The 25,725-nt window shown below is 44.1% G+C and overlaps 1 protein-coding gene across 5 annotated transcripts; it reads left to right on the forward strand.

The window, feature by feature from the left end:
* Nucleotides 1–575: 575 nt before the first annotated feature.
* Nucleotides 576–6,448, forward strand: LOC125552819 (serine carboxypeptidase-like 51). Of its 5 annotated transcripts, XR_007303801.1 has the most exons (13): nt 576–998; nt 1,783–1,876; nt 2,018–2,112; nt 2,196–2,303; nt 2,379–2,663; nt 2,768–2,835; nt 2,906–3,011; nt 4,248–4,384; nt 4,478–4,547; nt 4,631–4,734; nt 4,805–5,094; nt 5,195–5,577; nt 5,683–5,830. XR_007303801.1 is itself a non-coding variant. In XM_048716508.1 (12 exons), the coding sequence occupies exons 2-12, from the start codon at nt 1,783–1,785 to the stop codon at nt 5,997–5,999; spliced, it is 1,284 nt and encodes a 427-aa protein (XP_048572465.1). In that variant the 5' UTR covers nt 576–998; the 3' UTR covers nt 6,000–6,448. The 5 variants fall into 5 exon arrangements, 3 of the variants coding, with proteins under 3 accessions (XP_048572465.1, XP_048572466.1, XP_048572464.1); XR_007303802.1 differs by lacking the exon at nt 4,805–5,094; XM_048716508.1 differs by lacking the exons at nt 4,805–5,094; nt 5,195–5,577 and adding an exon at nt 5,931–6,448.
* The last annotated feature ends 19,277 nt before the right edge of the window (nt 6,449–25,725 follow it).

Below are 25,725 nucleotides of genomic sequence, written 5' to 3' on the forward strand. Positions count from 1 at the left end.
ATTAATAGGAGATGACACCTTTTTTTTATACACATTTAACATTTTTTAAATACTTGTTCAACATTTTTTCAAATGCTTGATTAACATTTTTAGATACATGATAAAAAATGTCATCATTTTTTAATACATAGTCAACATTTTTTCTACACACATTTAACATTTTTCAAATGCTTGTTCAACACCTTTTCAAATACTTGATTAACATATTTATATACATGATAAAAATTCATTATTTTTAATTATGGTCAACATTTTTTTGATACACATTTAATTTTTTTTTCAAATGCTACCTTAACATTTGTCAAACAATTTTTCAGCATTTTTTAAAATGCTTTATTAACGTTTTTAAATACATGATCAAATTGTTTCATACACATTTTTGGTGCACATGATAAACATTTTCTCCATACACATTCAACAATTTTCAAATGTTTTATGTAGATTGATTTTTGTAATATATCTATTTAGAATATTTTTAAGTACAAATAAAAGTAAAAAAAGGAATAAAGAAACGAAAACAAAAAACAAAACAAAACAGAAAACGAGGTTATTTTTTCCGGCGCACCTGGCCGGCCCAACTCGGGGCACGCAACAACCTTCAGCCCCGCAGCCACAGCAACTCCCTTCTCTCTCAAAAGAAAAAAAAAGCCACAGCAACTCCCGAGCACGAGCAGAACACTCTTTGCCCTCGCACAGCAACTCCCGACCCCGACACCCAGCCGGCCAGCCGCCTCGCCGTCGCGGCGTCGCCGGTCGACGGCCGGAGCCCGGAGCCCAGTCGTCCAGGAGGCTCCCTCCAACCCTTCCCGGCTTCCCGCCCGGCCAACCTCCCGGTCCAGCCGCGCCCCTGCCCTGCGCGCGGCTGCGCCCCTGCCGTGCGCTCCCGCGGTCCCGGTGTCCCGCCTCCCCTTCCCGGCTTCCCTCCGTCATGGCCACCCCCCTGCAAAGCCCCACCACGGCGGCAACAAGTTACAAGCGAGCAAACTGACCAATTTAAGGTACCCAAATGCCTCAATTTCAGACTTAGGGTTTGCTTTTTTGCCCCAGTTTCCTGTACATGAACACATACATAATTCTGCACTGATATATATATGTATGTAAGATTATAATATGTGCAACAAAGAAATATGTCATTGTCAACCTTAAGCTATAAAAGAATTTATCAGCTCTAGTGCGATAAAGTCATTGTCAGCCTCAAATGAATTTGCAAAATTAGACATCGCCATCCTTTGGCCTATAATTTATACAATGCCTCTAGTCCAGAATAAAGATAATTTTTTGTCGACCATGCAAGGAATAGAACCACATGCACAAACAAGAAATATTAAAGGTTTAGCAGAATTTTTAGTACTGTAACCTTTTACCAAATGCAAATGCAAGCTGAATTTAATCTCCCTACTCCATGCATGTCCTGGGCAGAGAGCTGTTACCCATACCAAGACAATAAAAAAAAGTGAACAGTATTTTCTATTTTGTGCATGGGGACAGCATTCGAGATGTTCAATGCAACATCACTATTTTATTGCCTATATGGTGTGAGCATCAAGTAGGGTTATTTGGCAATGGAGGGGCTCATAACCATCACTAAACTACTTGTGCCATGCATGACTGCTCCCGCCATCTCCCCAAACAGTTCGTGCCATGCATTGTTTAATACACTGTGCACAGATCCCCATGAGTGATATCCAGAGATCAATGGTGTTGAGCGTAGGTTCGGGTGAACCATGGTCCCGTTCAACATTTTCATAGACTTAAAATTCAGTTATCTACATTTTGGTTCAGATGTGGCGAGCCGCTGTTCTGCTATGCTTCATTCTTCAAGGTGCCACTGTTGCTGCTGATAACGAGACATGGGGCTACGTTGAAATTCGTCACAGTAAGTATCCACTAATAATATCAATCTTTACATCATGTTGGGTCCTCTCATCCTTTCGTTTTGCCATTTACTACTATGACCAAATTTTTATTCCATTTGTCTGTTTTTGTGCATGAGTTTAACGGTAAGTTTTTGTTGCAGAGGCGCACCTATTTTGGTGGTACTACAAAAGCCCACATCGGGTGTCCTCGCCAGTAAAGCCATGGCCAACCATCCTCTGGTTGGAGGGCGGTCCGGTATGTAACTGGTCTCCTCTCACTGCCATTTTTTTCCTTGGTTGAGTACAAAGCATTAGTTGACCGTCGTCGTGTTCTTTCAGGGAGGGTCAGGCGTCGGGGGTGGCAACTTCCAGGGGATCGGGCCGCTGGATGTCAATCTGAAGCCACGCAACTCGACGTGGCTGCAGAAGGCTGATCTCATCTTCGTGGTAAAAGAGTTGTTCTAATTGCACGTACTATTTGAGGACATTGGCAGTGTAAGTAATGAGTATGTTGGAATGCAGGACTTACCAGTGGGTGTTGGGTATAGCTACGTGGAGGACCCAAGCGTGCTAGCTACGACGGACGTGCAAGTTGCCGCTGATGCCACCGAGCTCCTCAAGGCACTTACCAAGGAGATACCCACCTTGCACAGCAGCCCGTTGTTCCTTGTCGGCGAGTCCTATGGTGGCAAGCTTGCAGCGAAGATTGGAATCTCCGTGGCAAAGGCCATCCACGCCGGGGCCCTCAAGCTCACACTAGGGGGTGTGGTGCTTGGGGATAGCTGGATCTCACCAGATGATTTTGCGGTAATTAAATCATTTTAATCTGTTTGAGTCTCTCAATGATCAAAGCAGTTCCATTTTTTACGCAAAAAGCTTGATTTTCCCAACCAATGCTTTGATCCTTTCAGCTGTCATATGCGCAACTGTTGCGTGATGTATCGAGGCTGAGCGACGAAGCTGTTGCCCCTCTCAACAGGTAAAAATCTGCAACATGTTATTTGCCTCGATCTCCAATGGCATGCCCTGATCTGATATGTTGTTTGCAGAATGGCGGCAATTGTAAAAGAGCAGATAGCAGCCGGACAATTCACCACGGCGAAGATGACGTGGACGAATCTTGTTGATTTGATTGACCAGCAGAGTGATGGCGTGGTAAGTGCATAGTAATTAGTAACATAGGGTTTGTTTGGTTTGAATCTAGAGTTGCCCCATAAAATATTTGGCTAGCCAAAATATTGGTCAAGGTTTTGTGTGCCTATGAGTTGGCCAACTTTGACTAAAAAATGAAGCAGAGTTGGTAAGGAGCCATTGGCATACCAAACAGTTGCAACCAACCAAACGAAAACCAAAGTTGTGGTCATAACCAAAAATTTGGTAAGGTACATATTGGCTACAAAGCATGCCAAAACAGTACACAAGGTTCTCATTCCACTGTTTATTGCCCGCCAATAGAAGATCAGACATTTCGCCAATGTTAGTTTTCTTTTGCCTTCCCAAAAGGGTGCCTGCAACTATTCTGAGGTAACCAATCATCTTGCTAGATATCGACTTTTTCTCCATTGACAATTCTTCAGATGATTCCCTGTTTAAGCAACTTCCTTCCAGGTAAAATACTGCGCCATGTCAGGGAAGCACCACGAGGGGAACTATAAGCATTCAGAAAATCAGTGTGCCTAAAATAGCAGGCTCTTAAAACTTGCACAGAGTGACCCAGGACAACCTAGGATCCGCCAACCTCGCTGAGCCAAAAATGTTTGGTTGAAAGCCTCCATATCCCTGAAGCCTACACCTCCCCATTTCTTTGGCACAAAGAACTTCTCCTAGCTGGCCCAATGCACCTTGCGCTGTCCATTGCATAAGTCCCACCAGAATTTTTCCATAACATAAATACAGAAGTAAGCTGCTTGAGGAACTTAGTAAAAGAAGCACAGCTCGTGGTGTAGGCCAGAACGGCTTGTATTACAGATTTTACTAGGATCTCCTTTCCTTCCTTTGATAGCCTCTGACCCTTCCACCCTTGTACATCCCCCCAATCTCTTTCAGCAATATGCTCGAAAGCAACATCCTTGGACCTACCCACCATTGTTGGGAGGCCCAGATATCCTTTATTCACTGCTTCTATCAATACCGATAACAACTTTCAGATCCTCGTTGGAGTCTTCTTGCACGCCAGGCCCAAAATAAATAGAGGACTTTTGCAAGTTGACCTTTTGACCTGAGCTCATTTCATATCTGGTAAAACAGAGCCAGGAGATCATCTGGACCAGTAGACACAACTATGGATAGCATGTTGATGGCATGTTTGGTAGACATTTATTAGACTGTTCTCACAACAAAATATTAATACCATTCAGCTCAAATTGATAAAACATGCATGACTTTCTGCAGGATATGCTAAATTTCTTGCTTGACAAAGGCGAAGGCTCATCGACGAGCCAGGTGTTTCCGTCGACCCCCAACACCATTGACGGTCTCATGAATGGGGTCATTAAAGAAAAGTTGAAGGTTATTCCTAAGAACATAATGTGAGCATACTTTTCTTCTATATATTTTTTCTTTTTCACCCAAAATATCATCTTACTCAAATTGCCGTAATCTGATATCTGATTAAACTGCAGTTGGCAAGGAGTGGCTATTCAAGTTTTCGAAGCAATGAATGCCACCTACATGAAGCCAGCAATCGATGAGGTAAACAAAGCTCTAATGGATCTAATTTGTTGGCTGATGAAAATTTGTGGCGTTTGATATGTTATGCATGTTTACTTGGTTAGGTTGATCAATTGCTAGCATATGGAGTAAATGTGTCGGTTTACAATGGGCAATTCGATGTGATATGCTCGACAATCGGTGTAGAAGCTTGGGTCAAAAAACTCAAGTAAGGTTCCTATGTTTACCTTCCTCCCTGATGTTATTTTGATGTTTTCATTCCACCATTGCCAATGTAGCATACATAGCATGGGCTTCAAGGCAGAGTTACAGGGGCACGACAAGCTGTGCAGAGAGGTAGTCACGCCAAGACATAGCGGAGGAGTCACAGGGGTAGCCATGGACCAAAGATCTTGGAAGCTTGGAGGGGTAAATGCCGAGAGTGTTGCGAACCAGGGTGGCCTTCGGGCAGTGGAGGAACAAATGGTTTGTGGCTTTAGATACACAGGAGCACAAACCATTTCCAGCTGGAAACCCAAGGAAGGGGGGTGGAGGAGGCTAAACATTGTAAAACAAATTTCATAAGCAAGTAATTATTCTGGGTTTGAAGATCTTTGATGCCTAGACCACTGTATTTTTTTGGTTTGCAAACATCCCGCTACACTATAAGACATTTCGCCCCCGTACAGGTCTCCTCCACGGTCCAGAAGAAAGCACGTCGGATTGCGTCGAGCGCGTCAAAGCTTTTTGGGGGAGCTGGAAAACTGACATGAAGTAGGTGGCGAGGGAGTCGAAAACGAAGGAGGTGAGGGTTAGCCTAGCTGGCGGTGCAGAAGAGGAGCTTAGCCCTCCACCCTGTTTGATATTTGAAGCTATTAAAGAGAGAGGGAGTGTGTAGGCAGAGAGAGGGAGGCCGAGGTACGTTTGTGGGAAGGAGGACACAGACCAGCCCATCCATGCCTTGTGCATAAGAAGCGCTTCCACATAATGGCGTCATCCACGAGTCACACTCAGTAGTGAATGATGGACACTGTAACAGAACAAAGACGGGTCGATTAGTACCATAATGCATGTATGTAATATCTTAATTCAAAATCGTAGTGCACACTGTAGCATCGAAATACTCGCATATAGAGGTGCTTGTTTTCTAACCTTTTAACATGATCATGTTTTTCAGATGGGCTGGTCTGAAGAGTTTCTTGAGCACGTCAAGGCAGGCTTTGCGATACTGTGATTCTCCAGCGCGCTGCCTCAACCCCGTGAAGGCATACGCTAGATCATACCAGAACCTGAACTTCTACTGGATCCTCGGAGCTGGACACAAGGTACGTGCCAACGTATACAACATTTCACTATTTGAAAGGTTAGTACATCTTATGTGCAAACTGAAGCGTAAGCTTGTGTCAATGCAAATCTTCTATATAGGTGCCTGTCGACAAGCCCGAGGTTGCTTTAAGGATGATCAGCAGCATCGTTCAGTCACCTGACAGCTAGGAAGATATCCTCTGTATGTGGTATGTGCAGGTGAATTAGAGCAAGTCGCACTGTCAGCACAACTTGAGCAGTGAGAACTACCAGGTCATCGAACTTAATTGTTAGTCTAACTAATATCTAGCACATTCCCTAGACCCCATATAGTGTGGGATGGGGCTAACTTGAGCCTGAGATGTGACTCTCGCAAGAGTGCCTCCCTTCAACGTGCTTGCTGTGACAAGGTTATTTGGCCCCCCTAGTCCTAGCGTGAGGAGACCTCCTTGCTTTGCTGCTGTTGTGTTGATCCATTTGATTGGTTGCATGTTGGGTAAAGGGAGATCGAATGCCTGTGTGTTTATATGGTTTCTGAACCAAAAAGTAGATGGCTTGTTGTATCAGCCTTCTTTTCGTTGTTGTTGAGGGGAGTCACGTGTCTTGTGTTACAAGGCCCTATTTGGATTATCGTTTTCCTTTTAATTACCCCCCTAAAAAAATACTCCATCAGTTTCTAAATACAAGCCCTTTTAGAGATTTCAATACGGACTATATACGAATGTATGTAGACATATTTTAGAGTGTAGATTCACTCATTTTGCTGTATGTAGTGCATATTGGAATCTCTAAAAGGTCTAGTATATAGGAATGGGGGGAGTACACGTCTCAGCCCATCGTTTTGTTTCCGGCTGGAAATTACTTAGTTGGCTGGTAAGATCATAGTTCAAAAAAGCGCTAGACATTAATTATGCGTTTTGCCGCCGCTTTGTGCTTTTTTGATCAAAGCGCATGCTTATGCGCTAGGCGTTTTGCTATCACCTAGAGCCTAGACGCACTTAAGTGCTTGCTTAGGCGCGTCTTTTTAAACTATAGGTAAGATACACCTCTAAGTTAAACACCTCCGTATTAAATTACACAGATCCTAAGCGCGCCCTAACTTGAGTTTTGAAGCAGCTGATCGCTAGTGTGCTCATCATGGCTGCATTTTCTGCAATTGGCGATGCTTAGCTATTCGAATTTATTTGCAGTAAAAAAAACAATTGGCAGTTTGCTTTGGTCAGAGAACATCTTCTGGACCATCCGTATGTTGCATGTGTATGAAAAGCTGCTTCTTTTTTCTTTAACCAGGAATATTTACCTCTATTTACAAGGAAAGTGTTTCGCTTTGACTTTATAGTACTGTAATAGACTGATGTTTAAGGTAGTTCAGTTCAAACGATGAGGATGTTTCATTTATATGCAGACATATTTCAGCTCTATTGAGCTTGTATGCTTGCATGTACCGAGCTTTTGCTTGATGTACACTACTTGGATCCGAATGATCCCCATGTCAAAGGGTTTAAACGAATGAACCAAACTGGCAGGCATCGGAAGGGATTAGAAGGGAAGGGGAGTGGATGGGCATCTAGCCCAGTGACAAGACCGCGGCCTTTGGTAGAGCCAAGTTCGAATAGTGTAGGTGGAATTTATTTTGCAGATTTAAAACTTTATGTCCCACATCTTCCTTCTTAATTAAAACTAGCGGATTAAAAACTCGATGTCCCACATCTTTCTTTCTTAATTAAAACTAGCTATGGTAGGACGTGGGACATCACTTCCTAGGAGTTACTAGCTACGGTAGGACGTGGGTCGCACAGCTTACTATATCTGGGAACTCTTTTTTACCAAGCTATAAGTAATCACTATTGCTGCTACACACGCATAGCAACCTTTGATCAAGCGATATGATAACCGCGACATGGCTTCCTAGGAGTTAAGTTTGAAATGTATGATTAAGGAATGTAATGTTTATCAATGGTATCATCGTGCCACATGTTTACCATACTTCAATTTAGAAAAAATAAATCATGTTATGTTGGCCACCTGTTCCAGAGATCAGTTAGCGTGTGTTTGGTAGGCTCCCAATGTTTCTCCATGGATTACATATTTTTGTATGGATAGTGTTGGAAATATGAGCAATTTACCTAATGATTTTATTAACAGAAATACTAGATAAAGCATGACTAATATAATAGAAACAAAACAAGTCATGCGTTCGGACAGAGAGAAGGTAAAGAGCATCTGCATATATGAACTTGAACTAAACACATCTAGAACAAACACTAGATGAAGTTGCATATATGAAGTAGAACCTAACACATGTAGGACGGAAACTAGAACAAAGAACTGTGTCATGACATCTAACAGAAAGAGCAAGAACACGTACGGGACAACAGCAGTGGAAGTGCTGGACTTGGGGTCGGTGTCCTCGCCTGCCATGTTGTCGAGGAGATCGTGGACGCTGGGGAAGAAGTCGTCGTCGGGGAAGTAGTCGTCGGCGACCGGATCGTCCGTGATGAAGCAGCCAGTAGTCGCGTTGAGCGCTCCCCAAAAATCTTATCACCCTTCTCCCATACAGGACTCAAAAGATGCGGTTTCGGAGGCCTACTGTCCCGACCTGCGGTGCATGCCGCAAGCCGGGATGGGAAGATCGTAGCAGCAACGCAGTGCTCAGGAACTTGTGGCGAGAGGAGGAAGAGGTTCTGGTGCGTCTACTCTGGGAGGAGCGCGGCTCGACTCATTCCCGCAACCCGCGGCGCGTCGTGACGTGGCGTGGCGGGCGGCGGAGGAGGAGCTGAAGGAAATATGCCCTAGAGGCAATAATAAAGTTATTATTTATTTCCTTATAATCATGATAAATGTTTATTATTCATGCTAGAATTGTATTAACCGGAAACATAATACATGTGTGAATACATAGACAAACAAAGTGTCACTAGTATGCCTCTACTTGACTAGCTCGTTAATCAAAGATGGTTATGTTTCCTAACCATGAACAATGAGTTGTTATTTGATTAACGGGATCACATCATTAAGAGAATGATCTGATTGACATGACCCATTTCATTAACTTAGCACCCGATCGTTTAGTATGTTGCTATTGCTTTCTTCATGACTTATACATGTTCCTATAACTATGAGATTATGCAACTCCCGTTTACCGGAGGAACACTTTGGGTACTACCAAACGTCACAACGTAACTGGGTGATTATAAAGGAGTACTACAGGTGTCTCCAAAGGTACATGTTGGGTTGGCGTATTTCAAGATTAGGTTTTGTCACTCCGATTGTCGGAGAGGTATCTCTGGGCCCTCTCGGTAATGCACATCACTTAAGCTTGCAAGCATTGCAACTAAATGAGTTAGTTGCGGGATGATGTATTACAGAACGAGTAAAGAGACTTGCCGGCAACGAGATTGAACTAGGTATTGGAATACCGACGATCGAATCTCGGGCAAGTAACATACCGATGACAAAGGGAACGACGTATGTTGTTATGCGGTCTGACCGATAAAGATCTTCGTAGAATATGTAGGAGCCAATATGGGCATCCAGGTCCCGCTATTGGTTATTGACTGGAGACATGTCTCGGTCATGTCTACATTGTTCTCGAACCCGTAGGGTCCGCACGCTTAAGGTTACGATGACAGTTATATTATGAGTTTATGCATTTTGATGTACCGAAGGTTGTTCGGAGTCCCGGATGTGATTACGGACATGACGAGGAGTCTCGAAATGGTCGAGACATAAAGATTGATATATTGGAAGCCTATGTTTGGATATCGGAAGTGTTCCGGGTGAAATCGGGATTTTACCGGAGTACCGGGAGGTTACCGGAACCCCCCGGGAGCTATATGGGCCAGATGGGCCTTAGTGGAAAAGAGAAGAGGCAGCCCTACATGGGCCCCGCGCCCCTCCCCTCCCTTGGTCCGAATTGGACAAGGAGAGGGGGCCGGCCCCTCTCTCTCTTTCCCCCCCTCCACAAGTCCTATTCCAACTAGGATTGGGGGGGGGGGGAATCCTACTCCCAGAGGGAGTAGGACTCTCCTGGCGCACCCTATGTGGCCGGCCAGCCTCCCCCCTTTGGTCCTTTATATACTGAGGCAGAGGCACCCTAGAGACACACAAGTTGATCCACGTGATCTTTTCCTTAGCCGTGTGCGGCGCCCCCAGCCACCATAGTCCTCGATAATACTGTAGCGGAGTTTAGGCGAAGCCCTGCTGCTGTAGTGCATCAAGATCGTCACCACACCGTCGTGCTAACGGAACTCTTCCCCGACACTTTGCTGGTTCGGAGTCCGGGGATCGTCATCGAGCTGAACGTGTGCTAGAACTCGGAGGTGCCGTAGTTTCGGTGCTTGATCGGTCGGATCGTGAAGACGTACGACTACATCAACCAAACGCTTCCGTTGTCGATCTACTAGGTATGTAGATCACACTCCCCCCTCTCGTTGCTATGCATCACATGATCTTGCGTGTGCGTAGGAATTTTTTTGAAATTACTACGTTCCCCAACAGTGGCATCCGAGCCTAGGTTTTATATGTTGATGTTATATGCACGAGTAGAACACAAGTGAGTTGTGGGCGATATAAGTCATACTGCCTACCAGCATGTCATATTTTGGTTCGGCGGTATTGTTGGATGAAGCGGCCCAGACCGACATTACGCGTACGCTTACGCGAGACCGGTTCTCCCGACGTGCTTTGCACAGAGGTGGCTTGTGGGTGACAGTTTCTCCAACTTTAGTTGAACCAAGTGTGGCTACGCCCGGTCCTTGTGAAGGTTAAAACGGAGTCAAATTGACAAACTATCGTTGTGGTTTTGATGCGTAGGTGAGATTGGTTCTTACTTAAGCCCGTAGCAGCCACGTAAAACTTGCAACAACAAAGTAGAGGACGTCTAACTTGTTTTTGCAGGGCATGTTGTGATGTGATATGGTCAAGACATGATGCTGAATTTTATTGTATGAGATGATCATGTTTTGTAACCGAGTTATCGGCAACCGGCAGGAGCCATATGGTTGTCGCTTTATTGTATGCACGGCAATCGCGATGTAATGCTTTACTTTATCACTAAACGGTAGCGATAGTCGTGGAAGCACAAGCTTGGCGAGACGACAACGATGCTACGATGGAGATCAAGGTGTCACGCCGGTGACGATGGTGTTCACGATGGTGCTTCAGAGATGGAGATCACAAGCACAAGATGATGATGGCCATATCATATCACTTATATTGATTGCATGTGATGTTTATCTTTTATGCATCTTATCTTGCTTTGATTGACGGTAGCATTATAAGATGATCTCTCACTAATTATTAAGAAGTGTTCTCCCTGAGTATGCACCGTTGCGAAAGTTCTTCGTGCTGAGACACCACGTGATGATCGGGTGTGATAGGTTCTATGTTCAAATACAACGGGTGCAAAATAGTTGCACACGCGGAATACTCAGGTTATACTTGACGAGCCAAGCATATACAGATATGGCCTCGGAACACGGAGACTGAAAGGTCGAGTGTGAATCTAGATATGATCAACATAATGATGTTCACCAATGAAACTACTCCATCTCACGTGATGATCGGACATGGTTTAGTTGATTTGGATCACGTAATCACTTAGAGGATTAGAGGGATGTCTATCTAAGTGGGAGTTCTTTAAGTAAATTAACTGAACTTAAATTTATCATGAAACTTAGTACCTGATAAGTATCTTGCTCGTTTATGCTTGTTTGTAGATAGATGGCTCGTGCTGTTGTTCCGTTGAATTTTAATGCGTTCCTTGAGAAAGCAAAGTTGAAAGATGATGGTAGCAATTACACGGACTGGGTCCGTAACTTGAGGATTATCCTCATTGCTGCACAGAAGAATTACGTCCTGGAAGCACCGCTGGGTGCCAAGCCTGCTGCAGGAGCAACACCGGATGTTATGAACGTCTGGCAGAGCAAAGCTGATGACTACTCGATAGTTCAGTGTGCCATGCTTTACGGCTTAGAATCGGGACTTCAACGACGTTTTGAACGTCATGGAGCATATGAGATGTTCCAAGAGTTGAAGTTAATATTTCAAGCAAATGCCCGGATTGAGAGATATGAAGTCTCCAATAAGTTCTATAGCTGCAAGATGGAGGAGAACAGTTCTGTCAGTGAGCATATACTCAAAATGTCTGGGTATAATAATCACTTGATTCAATTGGGAGTTAATCTTCCAGATGATTGCGTCATTGACAGAATTCTCCAATCACTGCCACCAAGCTACAAGAGCTTCGTGATGAACTATAATATGCAAGGGATGAACAAGACTATTCCCGAGCTCTTCGCGATGCTAAAAGCTATGGAGGTAGAAATCAAGAAGGAGCATCAAGTGTTGATGGTCAACAAGACTACTAGTTTCAAGAAAAAGGGCAAAGGGAAGAAGAAGGGGAACTTCAAAAAGAACGGCAAGCAAATTGCTACTCAAGAGAAGAAACCCAAACCTGGACCTAAGCCTGAAACTGAGTGCTTCTATTGCTAGCAGACTGGTCACTGGAAGCGGAACTGCCCCAAGTATTTGGCGGATAAGAAGGATGGCAAGGTGAACAAAGGTATATGTGATATACATGTTATTGATGTGTACCTTACTAATGCTCGCAGTAGCACCTGGGTATTTGATACTGGTTCTGTTGCTAATATTTGCAACTCGAAACAGGGACTACGGATCAAGCGAAGATTGGTTAAGGACGAGGTGACGATGCGCGTGGGAAACGGTTCCAAAGTCGATGTGATCGCAGTCGGCACGCTACCTCTACATCTACCTTCGGGATTAATATTAGACCTAAATAATTGTTATTTGGTGCCAGCGTTAAGCATGAACATTATATCTGGATCTTGTTTGATGCGAGACGGTTATTCATTTAAATCAGAGAATAATGGTTGTTCTATTTTTATGAGTAATATCTTTTATGGTCATGCGCCCTTGAAGAGTGGTCTATTCTTGTTGAATCTCGATAGTAGTAACACACATATTCATAATGTTGAAGCCAAAAGATGCAGAGTTGATAATGATAGTGCAACTTATTTGTGGCACTGCCGTTTAGGTCATATCGGTGTAAAGCGCATGAAGAAACTCCATACTGATGGACTTTTGGAACCACTTGATTATGAATCACTTGGTACTTGCGAATCGTGCCTCATGGGCAAGATGACCAAAACACCGTTCTCCGGTACTATGGAGAGAGCAACAGATTTGTTGGAAATCATACATACAGATGTATGTGGTCCGATGAATATTGAGGCTCGTGGCGGATATCGTTATTTTCTCACCTTCACAGATGACTTAAGCAGATATGGGTATATCTACTTAATGAAACATAAGTCTGAAACATTTGAAAAGTTCAAAGAATTTTAGAGTGAAGATGAAAATCATCGTAACAAGAAAATAAAGTTTCTACGATCTGATCGTGGAGGAGAATATTTGAGCTACGAGTTTGGTGTACATTTGAAAAATTGTGGAATAGTTTCGCAACTCACGCCACTCGGAACACCACAGCGTAATGGTGTGTCCGAACGTCGTAATCGTACTTTACTAGATATGGTGCGATCTATGATGTCTCTTACTGATTTACCACTATCGTTTTGGGGATACGCTCTAAAGACAGCTGCATTCATGTTAAATAGGGCACCATCAAAATCCGTTGAGACGACGCCTTATGAACTGTGGTTTGGCAAGAAACCAAAGTTGTCGTTTCTAAAAGTTTGGGGCTGCGATGCTTATGTGAAAAAGCTTCAACCTGATAAGCTCGAACCCAAATCGGAGAAATGTGTCTTCATAGGATATCCAAAGGAAACTATTGGATACACCTTCTATCAAAGATCCGAAGGCAAGACTTTTGTTGCTAAATTCGGAAACTTTCTGGAGAAGGAGTTTCTCTCGAAAGAAGTGAGTGGGAGGAAAGTAGAACTTGACGAGGTAACTGTACCTACTCCCTTATTGGAAAGTAGTACATCACAGAAAACTGTTTCTGCGACACCTACACCAGTTAGCGAGGAAGCTAATGATGATGATCATGAAACTCCAGAACAAGATACTACTGAACCTCGTAGATCAACCAGAGTAAGATCCGCGCCAGAGTGGTACGGTAATCCTGTTCTGGAAGCCATGCTACTAGATCATGATGAACCTACGAATTATGAAGAAGCGATGGTGAGCCCAGATTCCGCAAAGTGGCTTGAAGCCATGAAATCTAAGATGGGATCCATGTATGAGAACAAAGTGTGGACTTTGGTTGACTTGCCCGATGATCGGCAAGCAATTGAGAATAAATGGATCTTCAAGAAGAAGACTGACGCTGACGGTAATATTACTGTCTACAAAGCTCGACTTATCGCAAAAGGTTTTCGGCAAGTTCAAGGGATTGACTACGATGAGACCTTCTCACCCGTAGCGATGCTTAAGTCTGTCCGAATCATGTTAGCAATTGCCGCATTTTATGATTATGAAATTTGGCAGATGGATGTCAAAACTGTATTCCTGAATGGATTTCTGGAAGAAGAGTTGTATATGATGCAACCAGAAGGTTTTGTCGATCCAAAGGGAGCTAACAAAGTGTGCAAGCTCCAATGATCCATTTATGGACTGGTGCAAGCCTCTCGGAGTTGGAATAAACATTTTGATAGTGTGATCAAAGCATTTGGTTTTATACAGACTTTTGGAGAAGCCTGTATTTACAAGAAAGTGAGTGGGAGCTCTGTAGCATTTCTAATATTATATGTAGATGACATATTGTTGATTGGAAATGATATATAATTTCTGGATAGCATAAAGGGATACTTGAATAAAAGTTTTTCTATGAAAGACCTCGGTGAAGCTGCTTACATATTAGGCATTAAGATCTATAGAGATAGATCAAGACACTTAATTGGACTTTCACAAACCACATACCTTGACAAAATTTTGAAGAAGTTCAAAATGGATCAAGCAAAGAAAGGGTTCTTGCCTGTGTTACAAGGTGTGAAGTTGAGTAAGACTCAATGCCCGACCACTGCAGAAGATAGAGAGAATATGAAAGATGTTCCCTATGCATCAGCCATAGGATCTATCATGTATGCAATGCTGTGTACCAGACCTGATGTGTGCCTTGCTATAAGTCTAGCAGGGAGGTACCAAAGTAATCCAGGAGTGGATCACTGGACAGCGGTCAAGAACATCCTGAAATACCTAAAAAGGACTAAGGATATGCTTCTCGTATATGGAGGTGACAAAGAGCTCATCATAAAAGGTTACGTTGATGCAAGCTTTGACACTGATCCGGACGATTCTAAATCGCAAACCGGATACGTGTTTACATTAAACGGTGGGGCTGTAAGTTGGTGCAGTTCTAAACAAAGCGTTGTAGTGGGATCTACATGTGAAGCGGAGTACATAGCTGCTTCGGAAGCAGCAAATGAAGGAGTCTGGATGAAGGAGTTCATATCCGATCTAGGTGTCATACCTAGTGCATCGGGTCCAATGAAAATCTTTTGTGACAATACTGGTGCAATTGCCTTGGCAAAGGAATCCAGATTTCACTATAGAACCAAGCACATCAAGAGACGCTTCAATTCCATCCGGGATCTAGTCCAGGTGGGAGACATAGAGATTTGCAAGATACATACGGATCTGAATATTGCAGACCCGTTGACTAAGCCTCTTCCACGAGCAAAACATGATCAGCACCAAGGCTCCATGGGTGTTAGAATCATTACTGTCTAATCTAGATTATTGACTCTAGTGCAAGTGGGAGACTGAAGGAAATATGCCCTAGAGGCAATAATAAAGTTATTATTTATTTCCTTATAATCATGATAAATGTTTATTATTCATGCTAGAATTGTATTAAGCGGAAACATAATACATGTGTGAATACATAGACAAACAGAGTGTCACTAGTATGCCTCTACTAGATTAGCTTGTTAATCAAAGATGGTTGTGTTTCCTAACCATGGACAAAGAGTTGTCATTTGATTAACAGGATCACATCATTAGTTGAATGATCTGATTGACATGACCCATTCCATTAGCTTAGCACCCGATCGTTTAGTATGTTGCTATTGCTTTCTTCATGACTTATACATGTTCCTATGACTATGAGATTATGCAACTCCCGTTTGCCAGAGGAACACTTTGTGTGCTACCAAACGTCACAACGTAACTGGGTGATTATAAAGGAGCTCTACAGGTGTTTCCAAAGGTACATGTTGGGTTGGCGTATTTCGAGATTAGGATTTGTCACTCCGATTGTCGGATAGGTATCTCTGGGCCCTCTCGGTAATGCACATCACTTAAGCCTTGCAAGCATTGCAACTAATGAGTTAGTTGCAGGATGATGTATTACAGAACGAGTAAAGAGACTTGCCGGTAACGAGATTGAACTAGGTATAGGATACCGATGATCGAATCTCGGGCAAGTAACATACCGATGACAAAGGGAACAACGTATGTTGTTATGCGGTCTGACCGATAAAAGATCTTCGTAGAATATGTAGGAGCCAATATGAGCATCCAGGTTCTGCTATTGGTTATTGACTGGAGACGTGTCTCGGTCATGTCTACATTGTTCTCGAACCCGTAGGGTCCGCACGCTTAAGGTTACGATGATAGTTATATTATGAGTTTATGCATTTTGATGTAACGAAGGTTGTTCGGAGTCCCGGATGTGATCACGGACATGACGAGGAGTCTCGAAATGGTCGAGACATAAAGATTGATATATTGGAAGCCTATGTTTGGATATCGGAAGTGTTCCGGGTGAAATCGGGATTTTACCGGAGTACCGGGAGGTTACCGGAACCCCCCGGGAGCTATATGGGCCTAAGTGGGCCTTAGTGGAAAAGAGAAGGGGCAGCCCAAGATGGGCCGCGCGCCCCTCCCCTCCCTTGGTCCGAATAGGACAAGGAGAGGGGGCCGGCCCCCCTCCGCGAATCCTATTCCAACTAGGATTGGGGGGGAATCCTACTCCCAGAGGCAATAATAAAGTTATTATTTATTTCCTTATAATCATGATAAATGTTTATTATTCATGCTAGAATTGTATTAACCGGAAACATAATACATGTGTGAATACATAGACAAACAAAGTGTCACTAGTATGCCTCTACTTGACTAGCTCGTTAATCAAAGATGGTTATGTTTCCTAACCATGAACAATGAGTTGTTATTTGATTAACGGGATCACATCATTAAGAGAATGATCTGATTGACATGACCCATTCCATTAGCTTAGCACCCGATCGTTTAGTATGTTGCTATTGCTTTCTTCATGACTTATACATGTTCCTATAACTATGAGATTATGCAACTCCCGTTTACCGGAGGAACACTTTGGGTACTACCAAATGTCACAACGTAACTGGGTGATTATAAAGGAGTACTACAGGTGTCTCCAAAGGTACATGTTGGGTTGGCGTATTTCGAGATTAGGTTTTGTAACTTCGATTGTCGGAGAGGTATCTCTGGGCCCTCTCGGTAATGCACATCACTTAAGCCTTGCAAGCATTGCAACTAAATGAGTTAGTTGCAGGATGATGTATTACAGAACGAGTAAAGAGACTTGCCGGCAACGAGATTGAACTAGGTATTGGAATACCGACGATCGAATCTCGGGCAAGTAACATACCGATGACAAAGGGAACGACGTATGTTGTTATGCGGTCTGACCGATAAAGATCTTCGTAGAATATGTAGGAGCCAATATGGGCATCCAGGTCCCGCTATTGGTTATTGACTGGAGACATGTCTCGGTCATGTCTACATTGTTCTCGAACCCGTAGGGTCCGCACGCTTAAGGTTACGATGACAGTTATATTATGAGTTTATGCATTTTGATGTACCAAAGGTTGTTCGGAGTCCCGGATGTGATCACGGACATGACGAGGAGTCTCGAAATGGTCGAGACATAAAGATTGATATATTGGAAGCCTATGTTTGGATATCGGAAGTGTTCCGGGTGAAATCGGGATTTTACCGGAGTACTGGGAGGTTACCGGAACCCCCCGGGAGCTATATGGGCCATGATGGGCCTGTTGGAAATATGCCCTAGAGGCAATAATAAAAGCATTATTATTATATTTCCTTGTTCATGATAATTGTCTTTATTCATGCTATAATTGTGTTATCCGGAAATCGTAATACATGTGTGAATAACAGACACCAACATGTCCCTAGTAAGCCTCTAGTTGACTAGCTCGTTGATCAACAGATTGTCATGGTTTCCTGACTATGGACATTGGATGTCATTGATAACGAGATCACATCATTAGGAGAATGATGTGATGGACAAGACCCAATCCTAAACATAGCACAAGATCGTATAGTTCGTTTGCTAGAGTTTTCCAATGTCAAGTATCTTTTCCTTAGACCATGAGATCGTGTAACTCCCGGATACCGTAGGAGTGCTTTGGGTATACCAAACGTCACAACGTAACTGGGTGACTATAAAGGTAGACTACGGGTATCTCCGAAAGTGTCTGTTGGGTTGACATGGATCAAGACTGGGATTTGCCACTCCGTATGACGGAGAGGTATCGCTGGGCCCACTCGATAATGCATTATCATAATGAGCTCAAAGTGACCAAGTGTCTGGTCACGGGATCATGCATTACGGTACGAGTAAAGTGACTTGCCGGTAACGAGATTGAACGAGGTATTGGGATACCGACGATTGAATCTCGGGCAAGTAACATATCGATTGACAAAGGGAATTGCATACGGGGTTGATTGAATCCTCGACATCGTGGTTCATCCGATGAGATCATCGTGGAGCATGTGGGAGCCAACATGGGTATCCAGATCCCGCTGTTGGTTATTGACCGGAGAGTCGTCTCGGTCATGTCTGCCTGTCTCCCGAACCCGTAGGGTCTACACACTTAAGGTTCGGTGACGCTAGGGTTGTGAAGATATGTATATGCAGTAACCCGAATGTTGTTCGGAGTCCCGGATGTGATCCCGGACGTCACGAGGAGTTACGGAATGGTCCGGAGGTAAAGAATTATATATAGGAAGTGCTGTTTCGGCCATCGGGACAAGTTTCGGGGTCACCGGTATTGTACCGGGACCACCGGAAGGGTCTCGGGGGTCCACCGGGTGGGGCCACCTATCCCGGAGGGCCCCATGGGCTGAAGTGGGAGGGAACCCAGCCCATAGTGGGCTGGGGTGCCACCCCCCAAGGGCCCATGCGCCTAGGGTTGGGGGGGAAACCCTAGAGGGGGCGCCCCCTTGCTTGGGGGGCAAGCCCCCCACCCTTGGCCGCCGCCCCCCCTAGTAGATTCCATCTACTAGGGCCGGCGCCCCCCCTTGGCACCCCTATATATAGTGGGGGAGAGGAGGGACTTCATACCGCAGCCACTGGCGCCTCCCTCTCTCCCCGTTACGTCTCTCCCTCGTAGTATAGGCGAAGCCCTGCTACTGTGACGCCCTGCATCCACCACCACGCCGTCGTGCTGCTGGATCTTCGTCAACCTCTCCTTTCCCCTTGCTGGATCAAGAAGGAGGAGACGTCTCCCGTCCCATATGTGTGTTGAACGCGGAGGTGCCGTCCGTTCGGCGCTTGGTCATCGGTGATTTGAATCACGTCGTGTTCGACTACATCATCACCGTCCTTTGAACGCTTCCGCGCGTGATCTACAAAGGTATGTAGATGCATCCGATGTCTCGTTGCTAGATGAACTCCTAGATGGATCTTGGTGAAACGAGTAGGAAATTTTTTGTTTTCTGCAACGTTCCCCAAAAGTGGCATCATGAGCTAGGTCTATGCGTAGTTCTTCTTGCGCGAGTAGAACACAATTTGTTGTGGGCGTAGATTTGTCAACTTTCTTGCCGCTACTAGTCTTATATTGCTTCAGCGGCATTGTGGGATGAAGCGGCCCGGACCAACCTTACACGTACGCTTACGTGAGACCGGTTCCACCGACTAACATGCACTAGTTGCATAAGGTGGCTGGCGGGTGTCTGTCTCTCCCACTTTAGTTGGAGCGGATTCGCTGAACAGGGTCCTTATGAAGGGTAAATAGAAGTTGACAAATCACGTTGTGGCTTTAACGTAGGTAAGAAGACGTTCTTGCTAGAACCCTAATTCAGCCACGTAAAACTTGCAACAACAATTAGAGGACGTCTAACTTGTTTTTGCAGCAAGTGGTTTGTGATATGATATGGCCAAAGTTGTGATGAATGATGAATGATCTATATGTGATGTATGAGATGTTCATGCTATTGTAATAGGAATCACGACTTGCATGTCGATGAGTATGACAACCGGCAGGAGCCATAGGAGTTGTCTTTATTCTTTTATATGACCTGCGTGTCATTAAGAAACGCCATGTAAATTACTTTACTTTATTGCTAAACGCGTTAGCCATATTAGTAGAAGTAATAGTTGGCGAGCAACTTCATGGAGACACGATGATGGAGATCATGATGATGGAGATCATGGTGTCAAGCCGGTGACAAGATGATCATGGAGCCCCAAGATGGAGATCAAAGGAGCTATGTGATATTGGCCATATCATGTCATGTTTATTATTTGATTGCATGTGATGTTTATCATGTTTTGCATCTTGTTTACTTAGAACGACGGTAGTAAATAAGATGATCCCTCATAATAATTTCAAGAAGTGTTCCCCTAACTGTGCACCGTTGCGACAGTTCGCTGTTTCAAAACACCACGTGATGATCGGGTGTTTTATTCAGACGTTCACATACAACGGGTGTAAGACAGATTTACACATGCAAACACTTAGGTTGACTTGACGATCCTAGCATGTACAGACATGGCCTCAGAACACAGAAGACCGAAAGGTCGAGCATGAGTCGTATAGAAGATACGATCAACATGAAGATGTTCACCGATGTTGACTAGTCCGTCTCACGTGATGATCGGACACAGCCTAGTTAACTTGGATCATGTAATACTTAGATGACTAGAGGGATGTCTAATCTAAGTGGGAGTTCATTAATAATTTGATTAGATGAACTTAATTATCATGAACTTAGTCTAAAATATTTTACAATATGTCTTGTAGATCAAATGGCCCACGTAGCCCTCAACTTCAACGCGTTCCTAGAGAAAACCAAGCTGAAAGACGATGGCAGCAACTATACGGACTGGGTCCGGAACCTGAGGATCATCCTCATAGCTGCCAAGAAAGATTATGTCCTACAAGCACCGCTAGGTGAAGCTCCCGTCCCACAGAACCAAGACGTTATGAACGCTTGGCAGACACGTGTTGACGACTACTCCCTCGTTCAGTGCGGCATGCTTTACAGCTTAGAGCCGGGGCTCCAAAAGCGTTTTGAGAGACATGGAGCATATGAGATGTTCGAAGAGCTGAAAATGGTTTTTCAAGCTCATGCCCGGATCGAGAGATATGAAGTCTCCGATAAGTTCTTCAGCTGTAAGATGGAGGAAAATAGTTCTGTCAGTGAGCACATACTCACTATGTCTGGGTTACATAACCGCTTGTCTCAGCTGGGAGTTAATCTCCCAGATGATGCGGTCATTGACAGAATCCTCCAGTCGCTTCCACCAAGCTACAAGAGCTTTGTGATGAACTTCAACATGCAGGGGATGCAAAAGACCATTCCTGAGTTGTTCTCAATGCTAAAATCAGCGGAGGTAGAAGTCAAGAAGGAACATCAAGTGTTGATGGTCAATAAAACCACTAAGTTCAAGAAAGGCAAGGGTAAAAAGAACTTCAAGAAGGACGGCAAGGAGGTTGTCGCGCCCGGCAAGCAAGCTACCGGGAAGAAGTCAAAGAATGGACCCAAGCCTGAGACAGAGTGCTTTTATTGCAAAGGGAAGGGTCACTGGAAGCGGAACCGCCCCAAATACTTAGCGGACAAGAAGGCCGGCAACACCAAAGGTATATTTGATATACATGTAATTGATGTGTACCTTACCAGTACTCGTAGTAACTCCTGGGTATTTGATACCGGTGCCGTTGCTCACATTTGTAACTCACAGCAGGAGCTACGGAATAAGCGGAGACTGGCGAAGGACGAGGTGACGATGCGCGTCGGGAATGGTTCCAAGGTCGATGTGATCGCCGTCGGCACGCTACCTCTACATTTACCTACGGGATTAGTTATAAACCTCAATAATTGTTATTTAGTGCCAAGTTTGAGCATGAACATTGTATCAGGATCTCGTTTAATACGAGATGGCTACTCATTTAAATCCGAGAATAATGGTTGTTCTATTTATATGAGAGATATGTTTTATGGTCATGCTCCGATGGTTAATGGTTTATTCTTTATGAATCTCGAACGTGATACTACACATGTTCATAATGTGAGTACCAAAAGATGTAAGATTGATAATGATAGTCCCACATACTTGTGGCACTGCCGCCTTGGTCACATAGGTGTCAGACGCATGAAGAAGCTCCATGCAGATGGACTTTTAGAGTCTCTTGATTATGAATCATTTGACACGTGCGAACCATGCCTCATGGGTAAGATGACCAAGACTCCGTTCTCAGGAACAATGGAGCGAGCAACCGACTTATTGGAAATCATACATACTGATGTGTGCGGTCCAATGAGTGTTGAGGCTCGCGGTGGCTATCGTTATGTTCTCACGCTCACTGATGATTTAAGTAGATATGGGTATATCTACTTGATGAAACACAAGTCTGAAACCTTTGAAAAGTTCAAGGAATTTCAGAGTGAGGTTGAGAATCAACGTAACAGGAAAATCAAGTTTCTACGATCAGATCGTGGAGGAGAATACTTGAGTCACGAATTTGGCACACACTTAAGAAAATGTGGAATAGTTTCACAACTCACGCCGCCTGGAACACCTCAGCGTAACGGTGTGTCCGAACGTCATAATCGCACTCTATTAGATATGGTGCGATCTATGATGTCTCTTACCGATTTACCGCTATCTTTTTGGGGCTATGCTTTAGAGACTGCCGCATTCACTTTAAATAGGGCTCCATCGAAATCCGTTGAGACGACACCGTATGAATTATGGTTTGGGAAGAAACCTAAGCTGTCGTTTCTAAAAGTTTGGGGATGCGATGCTTATGTCAAGAAACTTCAACCTGAAAAGCTCGAACCCAAGTCGGAAAAATGCGTCTTCATAGGATACCCAAAAGAAACTATTGGGTACACCTTCTACCTCAGATCCGAAGGCAAGATCTTTGTTGCCAAGAATGGGTCCTTTCTAGAGAAAGAGTTTCTCTCGAAAGAAGTAAGTGGGAGGAAAGTGGAGCTTGATGAAGTATTACCTCTTGAACCGGAAAATGGCGCAACTCAAGAAAATGTTCCTGAGGTGCCTGCACCGACTAGAGAGGAAGTTAATGATAATGATCAAGATACTTCTGATCAAGCTCCTACTAAAATTCGAAGGTCCACAAGGACACGTTCCGCACCAGAGTGGTACGGCAACCCTGTCTTGGAAATCATGTTGTTAGACAACGGTGAACCTTCGAACTATGAAGAAGCGATGGCGGGCCCGAATTCCGACAAATGGCTAGAAGCCATGAAATCCGAGATAGAATCCATGTATGAAAATGAAGTATGGACTTTGACTGACTTGCCCGTTGAACGGCGAGCCATAGAAAATAAATGGATCTTTAAGAAGAAGACAGACGCGGATGGTAATGTGACCATCTATAAAGCTCGACTTGTCGCTAAGGGTTATCGACAAGTTCAAGGGGTTGACTACGATGAGACTTTCTCACCGGTAGCGAAGCTAAAGTCCGTCCGAATCATGTTAGCAATTGCCGCATTCTACGATTATGAGATATGGCAAATGGACGTCAAAACGGCATTCCTTAATGGTTTCCTTAAGGAAGAATTGTATATGATGCAGCCGGAAGGTTTTGTCGATCCTAAGAATGCTGACAAGGTATGCAAGCTCCAACGCTCGATTTATGGGCTGGTGCAAGCATCTCGGAGTTGGAACATTCGCTTTGATGAGATGATCAAAGCGTTTGGGTTTACACAGACTTATGGAGAAGGCTGCGTTTACAAGAAAGTGAGTGGGAGCTCTGTAGCATTTCTCATATTATATGTAGATGACATACTTTTGATGGGAAATGATATAGAACTCTTGGACAGCATCAAGGCCTACTTGAATAAGAGTTTTTCAATGAAGGACCTTGGAGAAGCTGCTTATATATTAGGCATCAAAATCTATAGAGATAGATCGAGACGCCTCATAGGTCTTTCACAAAGTACATACCTTGATAAGATATTGAAGAAGTTCAATATGGATCAATCTAAGAAGGGGTTCTTGCCTGTGTTACAAGGTATGAAATTGAGCTCAGCTCAATGTCCGACCACGGCAGAAGATATAGAAGAGATGAGCGTCATCCCCTATGCATCAGCCATATGTTCTATTATGTATGCCATGCTGTGTACCAGACCTGATGTAAACCTTGCCGTAAGTTTGGTAAGAAGGTACCAAAGTAATCCCGGCAAGGAACACTGGACAGCGGTCAAGAATATCCTGAAGTACCTGAAAAGGACTAAGGAAATGTTTCTCGTTTATGGAGGTGACGAAGAGCTCGTCGTAAAGGGTTACGTCGACGCTAGCTTCGACACAGATCTGAATGACTCTAAGTCACAAACCGGATACGTGTATATTTTGAATGGTGGGGTAGTAAGCTGGTGCAGTTGCAAGCAAAGCGTCGTGGCGGGATCTACATGTGAAGCGGAGTACATGGCAGCCTCGGAGGCAGCACATGAAGCAATATGGGTGAAGCAGTTCATCACCGACCTAGGAGTCATACCCAATGCGTCGGGGCCAATCAAACTTTTCTGTGACAACACTGGAGCTATTGCACTTGCCAAGGAGCCCAGGTTTCACAAGAAGACAAGGCACATCAAGCGTCGCTTCAACTCCATTCGTGAAAATGTTCAAGATGGAGACATAGAGATTTGTAAAGTACATACGGACCTGAATGTAGCGGATCCGTTGACTAAACCTCTCCCTAGAGCAAAACATGATCAACACCAGAATTCCATGGGTGTTCGATTCATCACAATGTAACTAGATTATTGACTCTAGTGCAAGTGGGAGACTGTTGGAAATATGCCCTAGAGGCAATAATAAAAGCATTATTATTATATTTCCTTGTTCATGATAATTGTCTTTATTCATGCTATAATTGTGTTATCCGGAAATCGTAATACATGTGTGAATAACAGACACCAACATGTCCCTAGTAAGCCTCTAGTTGACTAGCTCGTTGATCAACAGATAGTCATGGTTTCCTGACTATGGACATTGGATGTCATTGATAACGAGATCACATCATTAGGAGAATGATGTGATGGACAAGACCCAATCCTAAACATAGCACAAGATCGTATAGTTCGTTTGCTAGAGTTTTCCAATGTCAAGTATCTTTTCCTTAGACCATGAGATCGTGTAACTCCCCGGATACCGTAGGAGTGCTTTGGGTATACCAAACGTCACAACGTAACTGGGTGACTATAAAGGTATACTACGGGTATCTCCGAAAGTGTCTGTTGGGTTGACATGGATCAAGACTGGGATTTGTCACTCCGTATGATGGAGAGGTATCGCTGGGCCCACTCGGTAATGCATCATCATAATGAGCTCAAAGTGACCAAGTGTCTGGTCACGGGATCATGCATTACGGTACGAGTAAAGTGACTTGCCGGTAATGAGATTGAACGAGGTATTGGGATACCGACGATCGAATCTCGGGCAAGTAACATATCGATTGACAAAGGGAATTGCATACGGGGTTGATTGAATCCTCGACATCGTGGTTCATCCGATGAGATCATCGTGGAGCATGTGGGAGACAACATGGGTATCCAGATCCCGCTGTTGGTTATTAACCGGAGAGTCGTCTCGGTCATGTCTGCCTGTCTCCCGAACCCGTAGGGTCTACACACTTAAGGTTCGGTGATGCTAGGGTTGTGAAGATATGTATATGCA

Source organism: Triticum urartu, chromosome 4 (genome assembly GCF_003073215.2).
Source record: "Triticum urartu cultivar G1812 chromosome 4, Tu2.1, whole genome shotgun sequence".
Lineage (NCBI taxonomy): Eukaryota > Viridiplantae > Streptophyta > Magnoliopsida > Poales > Poaceae > Triticum > Triticum urartu.